Source organism: Aotus nancymaae, unplaced genomic scaffold (genome assembly GCF_030222135.1).
Source record: "Aotus nancymaae isolate 86718 unplaced genomic scaffold, 86718_ANA_hifiasm-v0.15.2.pri h1tg000007l, whole genome shotgun sequence".
Classification (NCBI taxonomy): Eukaryota; Metazoa; Chordata; class Mammalia; order Primates; family Aotidae; genus Aotus; species Aotus nancymaae.
The window spans coordinates 55,188,597-55,201,835 of record NW_026988418.1 but is presented as its reverse complement, the minus strand read 5'-3'; the positions used below and the strand labels follow the sequence as shown (position 1 = coordinate 55,201,835).

At 39.2% G+C, this 13,239-nt stretch overlaps 1 protein-coding gene across 2 annotated transcripts in view; it reads right to left on the bottom strand.

Annotated features, from left to right (window-relative positions):
• The window catches only part of NOTCH2 (notch receptor 2), a 159,410-nt gene that overhangs the window by 88,380 nt on the left and 57,791 nt on the right, over positions 1-13,239 (bottom strand). For both annotated transcript variants that reach the window (XM_012458827.3, XM_064372641.1), the window contains exon 3: positions 5,646-5,905. In XM_012458827.3, coding sequence (XP_012314250.2) covers positions 5,646-5,905 — 260 coding nt within the window. The remainder of the gene's footprint in view (positions 1-5,645; positions 5,906-13,239) is intronic.

The window sequence follows — 13,239 nt, the reverse complement described above, 5'->3', positions numbered from 1 at the left end:
ATTTGATATTCACGTAGCTGGCTTTTTGTTTTTATTAGCCTAAGTCGTTTACCATTTAAACTAAAGAGATGAGAACTCCTTGAATTTGTTAATGCTCAATTGATTGTCTAGGAAAATATCTAAATCGCTGACCTTATTGAAGGGTAAATGGGAGACACAAGAGTTTTTCTATAAGGGAAAAAGAAGTGACATGAGACATGAGCACAGACAAGTGTTCTCTGCCTATCAAGGAATGTCAAATCAAAGCAGAAAAGTGTAATACTAATTTAGGAGCAGCATATACATCTCAGAGAGCTAAGGCATAAAATCAAAGAACTGCAATTCTTCCTGTCTTTCCACTCATGTCACTAACAGGTACTTATTTACAGTGGAGAAAAGATGTAAATGCTCACTTCTGGTGAGTGTGAATATCACAGTGGTGCCCACTAGTGAAACAGAAAGATCCCTGGGCCAGAAGTGGTGGCTCACATCTGTAATCCCAGCACTTTGAGAGGCCAAGGCAGGCAGATCACTTGAGGTCAGGAGTTTGAGACCAGCCTTGCCTACATGACGAAACCCCATCTCTACTAAAAATACAAAAATTAGCTGGGCTTCATAATGCATGCCTGTAATTCCAGCTACTCTGGAGGCTAAGGCACAAGAATCACTTGAATTCGAGAAATAGAGGTTGTAGAGAGCCAAGACTGTGCCACTGTACTGAGCGACAGAGTGAGACTCCATCAAAAAAAAAAAAAAGAAAGAAAGAAAAAGAAAAAACAAACCCCGAATTTGGTTTCCATACATATTATGTATAGGCCCTAACTCTCTGCCTCTGCTTCTTCACCTCTGAGTAGAGAATGAGCTGGTAAGGTCTCACTGAGGTACAGAGCTACCATAAAAACTAAAAGGACGACCTTGATCTGTGATGATTCCTAAAGTGATAGACAAAAGTAGCAAATGTATAAAAGATGATCAGAACCTTACAAAATACCAAGAAGAGATCCCTTTTAATGGCAAAAGAAGAAGCTTTGATTTGGGGACCATTTCAGAGAGATATTTTAATTATGAAGAAGGCATTACTGTCATTTCCACTAGTCAGAATTAAAATATTTTAAATGGATATGTGACCCCACTTTGCCTCATAATAGCAAAACAACTCAAAACTGACAATCGGTAAGAAATTATTCTTATAACCACCAAATATTTTCAATGACTTACATCATCAATGCTATCACAGTCACGACGGAGATAATGGATCATCATAACTACCCTCTATTCCCACCAACACGTTTCGACGAATGATGTGGTTTGGCTGCATCCCCACCTTAACCTCAATTTGAATTGAATCTCCCAGAACTCCCACATGTTATGGGAGAGACTCAGGGGGAGGTAACTGAATTAAGGGAGCTGGTCTTTCCCATGCTATTCTGGTGATAGGGAATAAGTCTCATGAGATGTGATGGATGTATCAGGGGTTTCCACTTTTGCTTCATCCTAATTTTCTCCTGCCACCACCAAGTAAGAAGTGCATTTTGCCTCCCACCATAGTTCTGAGGCCTCCCCAGCCATGGGGAACTGTAAGTCCAATTAAACCTCTGTTTTATCAGCAGTGTGAAAATGGACCAATACAGTAAATTGGTACTGAAAGTGGGGTTTTTGTGAGAGTGCCAGCTATCCAGAGAGAAACTTCAGAGGGAACCAATTACTAAATGGTTGGATTAATATTTGGCCCCTATAACCAGGTCAGATGACCAATTTGCACATCAGGATCACTACCTACCTTCGCCCTGCCGAGGCATAGTTCACCATCTTTCCGGTCCTAACACGTGTGCTCATGCTCCACCTTCCCAGTGTGGAAGGTGAGATAGGCCAGTGGAAAGCTTACCTGGCTAATGCCACTGCTGAGTGCCCAATTTGTCAGCAGCAGAACCCAACACTGAGCTCCTAATATGGCACTATTCCTCAGGGTGATCAGTCAGCTACCTGGTGACAGGTTGATTATATTGGACTTCTTCCATCATGGAAAGGGAAGAGGTTTGTCCTCAATGGAATAAACACCTACTCCAGATATGTGTTTGCCTATCCTGCATGCAATGCTTCTTCCAAGACTACCAGATGCAGACTCAAAGAATGCCTTATCCACCATCATGGTATTCCACACACCATTGCCTCTGACCAAGGCACTCACTTCAAAGCTAAAAAAGTGTAGCAGTGGGCTCATGCTCATGGAATTCACTGGTCTTACCATGTTTCCGATCATCCCGAAGCAGCTGGATTGACAAAATGATGGAATGGCCTTTTGCAGTCACAATTACAACGCCAACTAGGTGACAATACTTTGCAGGGCTGGGGCAAAGTTCTCAAGAAGGCTGTGTATGCTCTGAATCAGCATCCAATATATAGTACTGTTCCTCCCATAGCCAGGATTTATAGGTCCAGGAATCAAGGGGTGGAAGTGGACGTGGCACCACTCACCATTGCCCCTAGTGATCCAATAGCAAAATTTTTGCTTCCTGTTCGTGCGACATTAAGTTCTGCTGCCCTACACGTCTTAGTTCCAGAGGGAGGAACGCTGCCACCAGGAGACACAACAACGATTCCATTAAACTGGAAGTTAAGGTTGCCACCAGGACACTTTGGGTTCCTCCTACCTTTAAGTCAACAAGCTAAGAAGAAGAGAGTTACAGTGTTGGCTGGGGTGACTAACCCAGGCTATCAAGATGAAATCAGTCTACTACTCCACAATGGAGTTAAGGAAGAGTATACATAGAATACAGGAGATCCATTAGGGCGTCTTAGTATTACCATGCCCTGTGATTAAAGTCAATGGGAAATTACAACAGCCCAATCCCTCAGAAATGAAGGTTTGGGCCTCTCCACCAGGAAAAATACCATGACTGCTGAGGTGCTTGCTGAAGGCAAAGGGAATACAGAATGGGTAGTAGAAGAAGGTAGTCATCAATACCAGCTACTACCACATGACCAGCTGCAGAAAGAAGTATTGTAATTGTCCTGAGTACTTCCCTCCTTCTTTTGTTAAAAACATGTCTATGCATGTATACACTTGTACTAAGAAAATATCTTCATTTTATTTCCTTTCTTCTTTATCACATGACGTAAGATTTATTGACTTCACATCAGCATTTAAATATTGTTAACTTTATGTAAGTATTTTGGTTCGGGATTGGTGCATTTCTGGTTGTATGAAGAATAGCTGTACTATGTTAGGCATAATTATGACCTTACTATTGTCGTTATTTGAAGATTATGTATGATCTCAGGAGATGTGTATGGGTTCAAATTGACAAAGGGCAGACTTGTAATGGTTAAAACTGAGTGTCAACTTGATTGAATTGAAGGATACAAAGTATTGATCTTGGGTGTGTCTGTGATGGTGTTGCCAAAAGTTATTAACATTTGAGTCAGTGGGCTTGGGAAGACAGACTCACCCTTAATCTGGATGGGCACTATCAAATCAGCTGTCAGCAAATATAAAGCAGGCAGAAAAATATGACAAAGTGAGACTGGCCTAGGCTCTCAGCCTACATCTCTCTCCCGTGCTGGATGCTTCCTGCCCTCAAATATCAAACCCCAAGTTTTTCGGTTTTGGAACTCAGACTGGTTCTCTTTGCTCCTCAGCCTGCAGACAGACAACCTACTGTGGGATCTTATGATCATGTGGGTTAATACTTAAACTCTGCACTCTCTCTCTCTATATATATATATATGTATGTATATATACACACATACACACACACACAGACACACACACACATATATTCCATTAGTTCTATACCTCTAGAGAACCCTGACTAATGCAATGAAAAATTAATATAACAGTGTTCGCTACACTAACTGATTCAGTATAGTTTTCTGAGCACATTTTTCATTTTTTTGCTTATTGCATTCATGGAACTCTTGGTTTAGAGCTTAAAGCAGGAGAAAAATGAAGAAGGTTTCTCCTTTTCTAATTTAATAAACATTTTTGAATAAAGCTTAGACCCACCTAGAAAAACCCACAATCTATTCAGGTGAGAGATGTGTAAAAAAATTACCACAAAATGTGATGCATAAAAATAATAAAACTTAGAGGCCAATTGCCTCAAGAAATCATGAAGAGGTCACTAAGACACAGTTTTAAATAACATTGGACAATCACCAATTTTAGAAAAGGGCATTCCAGGCAAAAGGATATGTAACTGTACAGAGGCAATGACAAGTATGACATTTTCAGGAAATGAGGAGAATTTGGTGTGACCAGGCCTAGATGCTTGCCGGGAGGTCAGGCTACAAAAAGATGTAAAGCTTAGGTTGTAAAGAGCTATGGAAGCCATGTACAAGAGTTCTTGGTTTATTCTGTGGATAATGAAAAAACATTAGACATTGTAAGCAGGTGAGATTGTTAGAATATTTGCATTTATAATTAAAGATGTAGCAATATCATGGGGGAATGAGATGGGGAGAGAATAAAGGCAAGGAAACCTATTCAGAAACTACTTCAGAAGTCCAGATGAGAGATAACATGGCCCTCAACTACAGGGCAGCAGAGGACACAGGAGGAATAGACAGGTGAGAAGCAATTCAGAGGTTAGGTTGGGTGACTGAGTTGAAGTGAGGTAAGAACAAGCAACAGGGAGTTTCCAGCTTGGCTATTTGGGGTGTAGAGTATTGTTACATATTTCTATCAACATGGTGAGCTGAAGGCACCTGTAGAATATCTTCAAGGAGAACATGCAAAGGATAGTTAGAAACATGAGCCTGAATGTCAGGGCTGGGTGGAGCTAAGGGAGTGACAGTGAGATTCATCAGCAACTGATGAAGACAGTGGCAGTGGAGGCATTTAAAGACAGTGAAATTCCCTTGGGAGAGCTATGACGGGGCTCAAAAGAGGGTGCAAAACAGTGCTCCAGGCACCACAAACATTTAATGGATAAGAACAAGGCAATGAAGAACCAAAAGGAACAGGGTTCAGAAAACCAGAAAAGCCAGTGCCCTGAATGTCTAGGGAGGGAGATTTCTAAAAGTAAGTAGTCAATAACATCGACAACTTTTCCTCTGATGACAGTGTACTTCTTTCTCTTAGTGAAGTAACTCTGATTCCCCATCTAAACATACATACTTTTTTTTGAGACAGAGTCTCACTCTGTCACCCAGGCTGGAGTGCAGTGGTGCAATCATAGCTCACTGCAGCCTCAAACTCCTGGCCTCAAGCAATTTTCCCACTTCAGCCTCCCAAGTAATTAGGACTACAGGGGCACACCACCATATGCGGCTAATTTTTTTTAATTTGTATTCTTGTCTTTTGTAGAGATGGGGTCTTGCCATGTTTCCCAGGCTGGTCTCAAACTCCTGGCCTAAAGTGGTCCTCCCGCCTTGGCCTGCCAAAATGCTGGGATTGCAGGTGTGTGCCACTGCACCTGGCCCTGACATATATACTTTAAGCAGTCAAAGTATTTATTTCGTCCTTTTTCTTTCTCTTTCTCTGCCCCTTAAAATTCTCAAAGGAAGTTAAGGATAGTTGTATGGAACATCCCAGTCCCTTATCATAATTTAAATGTGCACCAGAGCTGCGGTACTCTTAATGACCAGACACTATGATCTAAAAGATGCTAAATAAAGGTATCTGCTGAGGGTAGGAAAGCACAGGCTTTAATTCTATTAGTTACCTGTAAACCCAACTTGGCAGGTGCACTCATAGGTGTCCCGGCTGAGCATATGGCATGTACCGCCATTCAGACAGGGGCGAGACACAAAGCAGGGGTGAGATGTCGAGTACTGGCAGTCCTCTCCCGTGAACCCTGAGGCACATCGGCACGTAGCTTTCCCCAGCATGGCCTGGGCCACACAAGTCCCACCATTCTGGCAGCGGTTCTTCTCACAGGGGTCTCGATGTTGACAATATTCTCCCAAGAAGCCCTCTGGACATCTGTATGAAGAAGAGAAGAGTCCATGAAAACATCTAACTTCTTGTAAGTCCAAGAACTCACAGTAAGAAATGCAGTCCATTCAAGAAAGCACGACCTTGTGAATCAAGAGACCCACAGGTTCCACCTGTAAAACTGCCCCCCTTTAGAAGAAGGAGTGCTTAGAGAACTTAACCACATACTCCTATGTCCTTTTGAGTCTTGGAGACAGAATATCAGGTGTATGGTCCAGCAGGGTCTGCTATGGCCAGTCAACATGACCCCTATTCAAAGGCAAAATGCACTACAGCTTTTTTTCATGTGTGTACAGGCTGGGATTGTGTAATAGCACCTTTTTTAGAGCATTGTTCCTATTTGTCTCCTGAAATTATCTTTCTCATTTTGACTAAGACATTTGATAGGATTAAGATGTCCACAAGATAATGCATAAACTTGGCCCTCTTATCCCCTCCAATTTAAAATATGTAAGATACCATGTGCTTTTCCTCAATTAAGCACTGAGAAATAGTAAGTTCTTTGTCTTGTTTCCACTGAAACATCAATTGGCCTATACCTAGATTTCTGGGTTATCTTCAGGTGCTTGACATCGCAACAGAAAAAGGGAAAGGAGGTACAGAAATGGGGAAGGGTTCAAAGGGATATTTAAAAATCTGTTAATATTTAAGTAGTAGGCATTTTTTAACCAAATAAAAAGGCACAAAATAGAATTAAAATAACATAAAATATCTAAGATACCATATAAACACCAAAGTAAAGGAGGGAAACAACTGAAGAATAATAATCTATAATATTTTCCACATCAGGGCACTGAGAAACCTTTTTATATGCCACCCCTTGATTCATGAGATGCACAACCATTTCAAACTGTGTATAATATTTATGAAAATTTTCTCTGAACAATATCAAAAAGGCATGGTAAGTCTCCATTTTCATAACCAAGTTTTTTAAATGGAATCTCTGAGAAGCATTTAAATTAAGAAACACAAAGACTTTGATTCTAACTATAAATGCTGCTATTTGGCTGGTGCCCCAAATATGTGATTCATATTCCTTGTTTTAGCTTTCAGGGACTAAAAAACTGAATCTAGTAGGCTGTTCCACCATCACCTCAAAGATTACACATTTAAACCAAACTCGAAATTTCCCCCTCAAAAACCAGCTCTTCCTGTGCCCAAGCCCTAGTGTCCTGATTTTCCTAATCACTCTGACCTGAAACACTGAGGTCATGAGTGCTTTTGTCTTTGACAGTCATATCTAAGACCTTTCATTAACCACTGATGGCACGGTGAGCTCTGCCGGGGTCACAGTTACTGAGAAGAGAAGGCAGGCCAGATATTAAGAAACTAAGATAGAACATGCGCAGAATTGCATAGTAGCTAAAATGGCTAGAGGAGAAAACAGGGCTGGTGAATAGCTACGGTGGTAGTGAGGTAACTGGCCACAGCCTCTTCACCCCTCCCAGAGCTGCATAAGAGAAGCATGGCAGAGCCAGGAGCAGCTAGGGCTCTGGGCATCTTCATGAATAGGTGAAACTGGAGACCAATAGGCGGTGAAGAAAGTTCACGGCACTGAAACCAAACATGGCATGTAGGTAACCATGAGGAGTCTGTACCTAAGAAGGTCAGAGGGTCTTGTTTGGAGTCCTAGTGTTGTGACCTTGGACAAGTTACTTATCCTCACTGACTATCCATTCTCTCACCTTGTAAATAGTTAATAAGGCCACCTACATCATGAGATTATTGTGAGAACTGAACAAAATCAAGTATATAAAAAAACTTATAAATATTAAAAAGTTTTGCAAGTGGGCCAAGCACGGTCACACCTATAATCCCAGCACTTTGGGAGGTAGAAGTGGGCAGATCACCTGAGGTGAGGAATTTCAGACCAGCCTGGCCAACACGGTGAAACCCTGGCTCTACTAAAAATACAAAAATTAGCCTGGCGTGGTGGCGCACGCTTGAAATCCCAGCTACTCAGGAGGCTAAGGCATGAGAACTGCTTGAACCTGGGAGGCGGAGGTTGCAGTGAGCCGAGACTGCACCACTGTGCTCCAACCCACGTGACAGCAAGATTCCATCTCAATTAAAAAAAAATTTTTGCTTTTTTCTCTCTTCTTTGTGCTTACTGAGGAAAATACAATGCCCTATCCAAATCACAGCTTGATTTGAGAATAGTTTCTTGTGTTTGTTATTTTAAGTGGAGGAGCAAAAAGTGCCAATGTAGCATAGCTAAAATTAACTCTGAGATATATTATTAAAAGCATTTGCAGCTTATTCAAGAAATGTGTTGTGAATGATGTTAAAAACTGCAACACAGTGCTCATTCACAGTGCAGTCCTCTGGACATTATTAGATGACTCTTGATTCTCCCATATGGGAATTATGCACCTTTTAAATAATGGCAAATTTTTAAACCTGGGTAGGCTTTGCCCAGCTTCGCTCCTGAACTATTACACCACTCCCAACACTATCATGTGGCATATGCTAAGAGGATGCAAACTCATTTAAATGGTAGCATCATAAACATATGACGGAAATATAAGTTCCCAGGAAAACAAAAATGAAGCAAAATGGAAGTTTCTAAAGCTAAACAGATATATTTCTAAATTATTTGTTTCTATAGTTTAATTCACATTGCTGCTCCCTATCAAGTATGGAAAAATAAGTTTTAACTAAGATATATTTAAGAAATCAGTAAAAGCAGAGATTGGCAAAGTATAGTTTGCAAGTCTAATTTGGACCACTGCCTGTTTTTGTTTGGCCTGTGAACTAAGAATAGTTTTTATGTTTTTAAATGCTTAAGAAGAAAACAAAAGAAGGATATTTTCTGACATTTCAAAATTATATAAAATTCAAATTTCAGTGTCCATAAATAGTCTTACTGAAACACAGCCATGCTCATTCACTGATAGATTGTCTATAGCTGATTTTGCGCTGTAACAACAGAGCAAGTAGCTGTAATGAGACCACAAAGCCTGCAAAAGTAATTACTCTCTGGCACTTTACAGAAAAAGTTTGCCAACCTCTGAGTAAAGAACATATGAAGCTTAATTCTATAAATACCATCCAATATGCTTATTAATAATAATCAGTTTCTGATAGGATATCAAACCTATTAGTTTCCACAAAGAATATTAAACTCAAAATCATTCGTTCATGCAACAATTAGTAAGTGCCTATTATGCACCAGGCATTTTTCTAGTACTAGAAAAAGTCTTGCACTCATGGAGTTTAAATTCTAATAGGGGAAGAAGAAAACAAAATTACCAAGTAAAAGATGCATGTTAGACAGAGTTAGTGCTATGAAAAAAAATAAAACAGGAAGGAATGGAGTTGGTGATGGGAACGAGGGGTGAGTAAAGAGAAGTGTCTCAGTTTAAAACACAAAATCAAACACCGCATGTTCTCACTCATAGGCGGGTGTTGAACAATGAGAACACATGGACACAGGGAGGGGAGCGCTACACACTGGGGTCTGTTGGGGGGAAATAGGGGAGGGACAGCAGGGGGTGGGGAGTTGGGGAGAGATAGCATGGGGAGAAATGCCACATATAGGTGAAGGGGAGGAAGGAAGCAAATCACACTGCCACGTATGCACCTATGCAACAATCTTGCATGTTCTTCACATGTACCCCAAAACCTAAAAATGCAAAAAAAAAAAAAAAAAAAAAAAAGGAAAATCAGAGAAGGCCTTCACTGAGAAGGCAATACTTGAGTTGAGACCTGAATAAGGTGATAGTAATCATGCAGGCATCTTAGGGAAACACAGTCAAGAGAAAGTGAACAGCAAATGCAAAGGCCATAACACAGAGAGCAGCCCTGGCACGTCTGAGGAACAGCAAGGAGAACTGGAGCAGCAGAAAATAGATGAGAGCTGTAACTGTGTGGATCAGTTGGGGCCTTTAAGCCACTTTGAAGAAGGACTTAGAGTTTTCCTCTAAATGGGATAATACTTAGATATGAGGAACAACAGACTTACTCTCCTAAAGCCCATGTACAGAACCACATATTGGCTTTATTTGAAACTAGACCTACTGTTAGTATTAATATAATAAAGATTTGATTTCTATTTAAAATGTTCTAGAGGGCTGGACACCAGCTTAGTTCTTCACTTTTACCTTAAAACATATACAAGTCTCTTTAACCTACATTTTCATGAAGTCCCATTTCCCTTTCTAAATTCTTCTTTCACAACTAACCTTCTATGACGGTAGCCTAATTTCAGATATTTCTCTTTCTTTTCCATCTACTTCTTACTTATCCCTCTGCAACAAAACTTCAATTCTAATTATTGCTTAGAAACTGTTTTCTAAGAACAATGACTTCCCCGTGTCAAGTTTAGTGGTCTCATCTGAGACTTCTTAAGGAAATTCTCTCTCCTATCAGGAGAACTGCTAACCACTCCATGCACCATTTTAATCATTTTACCTTGGCTTCTATGACTCCGTCTGTCCATCTCAAAGCCCAGTGAAGTCTTAGTCTGGATAGCTGATTTCTCTTCTCCTTCTTCCCCACCTATTATAGCCACCTTAATGTTTAAGTCTGGGCTGCACTGCTCTTTTCCCTCATATGCATTCATTACTATTGTTGTTCACTTGGTTTTAAAACAACTACCTTCATGTAACTGACTCCAAAATACACTGCTCCAGTCCCATATGTTTAGTTTTCTAAAAGTCATCTCTGTACCCTAATAAGTCCCGCCACTATTTGAAACTAAACATTTAAAAAAGGAGACCATTTTCCCAAGAAACTTTAATTATTCCACTTTTCTAAGGCTTCCACACACAATTTAACTTAATCTCTTTAAGTTATATATAATTTATTACCACATTCTGACAAGACTTGTTAACTGAATTCCTATAATACTTATCATTCATGTTCACAGTTTCCTTTTTGATACAAATTCTGATCATATTAAAAGTCTCAGGCCAGACATTGTTGCTGGCCTTTCCCCCAGTTCCAGCCATCCTTGGAATAACAGAACCTTGAAATTCAAGAAATTTAATTTCTATCCAATTAAGTAATCATTTCTAAAATATTTCTAAAGGATGATCACCAGCCTCTGCTTGAATACAAGCGTGTACCATGGCGCCCGATTAATCTTAAGAATTTAATAAATGCTTGGAGTTATTATTGTTCCTGCTCTTAAGAGTACAGACTTGAACCAGACCACCTGGATTCAATCCCAACTCCACCATTTACTCAATGTGTAATCTTGGGCAAGGTACTAAACTTCCCTTTTGTAAAAGAGATTTAATAATAGCACCTACTTGATAGGATTTTTAAATAAGGGTAAAGCACTTAGAACACTAACCAGCACATAGTAAACACTATGTATTTGTTAAGTGAAATTACTGACTCACTACTTCAACAAAAGAACAATCTTCAATGTGGGTGGATCCCAGTGTCAGAAAACTTTCCTTCTTTCTTAATTCTTCAAATTCTGCCTCCTTTCCTAGGTATATACCCAAGATAACAGAAAACATATGCCCACATAATAAAAATGTTCATAGCAGCATTATTCATAATAGCCAAAAAGTGGAAACAACCCAAATGTCTATAAGCTGATTAATAGATAAATAAAATGTAGTATATCCATAAATGAAATATGTGGCCACAAAAAGTAATAACATTCTGACACACGCTACAACATAGATGAACCCTGAAAACGTGCTAAGTGAAAGAAGCCACATACAAAAGGCCAAATATTATATAATTCCATTTATATGAAATGTGCAGAATATGCAAATCCATAGAGATATAAAGTAGATTAGCGTTGCCAGGAGCTGGAAAGAAAGGGAAATAGTAACTACTAAGCAGTAGAGAGTTTCTTTCAGGGTGATAAAAATGTTTTGAAATTAGATAATGGTGATGGTCTCACAACTCTGGAAATACTAAAAACTACTAAATTATACACTTTAAAAGGGTAAATTTTATAATATGTAAGTTATGTCTTAACTTTTAAAAGAACAAATTGTGTCTCTCTACAATTTCTAGGTTATCTCTACCCCCTAGAACAAAAAAAGAACAAGCCTTCTACTTCTCTTACACACAGCCCTTCAAGAATCTGATGATAGTTATGTGGGCCCTTTGTTTTCTTTTTTCCAAGATTCAATGGTTTGGCTTATTCCTTAATATAAAGTTATTTCCAGGCTTTCTCACTGTTTTAGTGGTGTTTCTATGCTTAATAGTAGTAATATTAATCAGAATGACCAAAATTTTCTGTCTTCCTTCCCAGGTATATACCCAAAGTAACTGAAAACATATTTTCTAAGTACTTACTATGCATTATAAATTTGCTAAGCATTTTATAGCTATTATCTCTTGTATTACTTGCTACAGTGTCATATATATTATATTATAATCTCCATTTTATATATGAGGAACTTGAAGCTTAGAAAGATTAAGATTTCACAGCTAGTAGGTAAGAAAGGCAGGATTCAAACCCAAGTAGACTCTAGAGTCCATGTGCTTCAACACTAGGCTATCCTGCCTCCCCCTTGTCACTGGATGATTCCAGTTCATCAAAACCCTCTTTAAAAAGTGAGGTTCAAAATGGAAAAAAACTTAACACATGTGTTCTCACCAGTGCAGCACAGAGCTGAACCATGACCTCCTGCTCTGGACACTATGCTTTTACTATTTTAGCCTAAAGCAGTACACACTTGTTTATAACCCACAAAATACTACTATGTGCTATGGAATACACACTCAGCTAAAACTTTCAGAGCCTTATTTCACATGAACTACTATTGTGCCCTATTTTTCTCACCTTATACTTGTAGCACATGTTTTTTGAACCCAATAATTGGAACTGTCATTTATTCCTCTTAATTTCATCATATTGAAATCTCTACTCCAAGTTTCCTTGATTGAGACAATTTTTACATTATACTCATATAATCACAGAATTTCAGCAAATAACCTATACCTCAGAAACCAAATGGTCTGAACCCCTATAGCACTGATAAGGACACCAAAGCTAACTGATGTACCCAAAGTTGGTTATCTGTGAATCTAGCAATTACCCCCAGTTTTACAAATATATCCCTATCTTTATCTAGAACTTGCAATGAAATAGCACTTAACTGAAAGTGTATGACTAAGTCTTGCCCCAAGACTAGCACCTATTCAATTAACTCTAACTCCCTAAATAGACCAGCATACTATCCATATTTCTCCCGCTCCCTAAGGACAGTCTGGAAATTCTTTGCTGAACCTAAGCATATGACTAAAAGAATAATCCTTCTTAAGCATAATTTTGATGTCATTCTTCTGCTCAGAAACTAGCAACTGTATTAATATCAAGGCTTTCAAATCCAAGTTCTTTACAATCT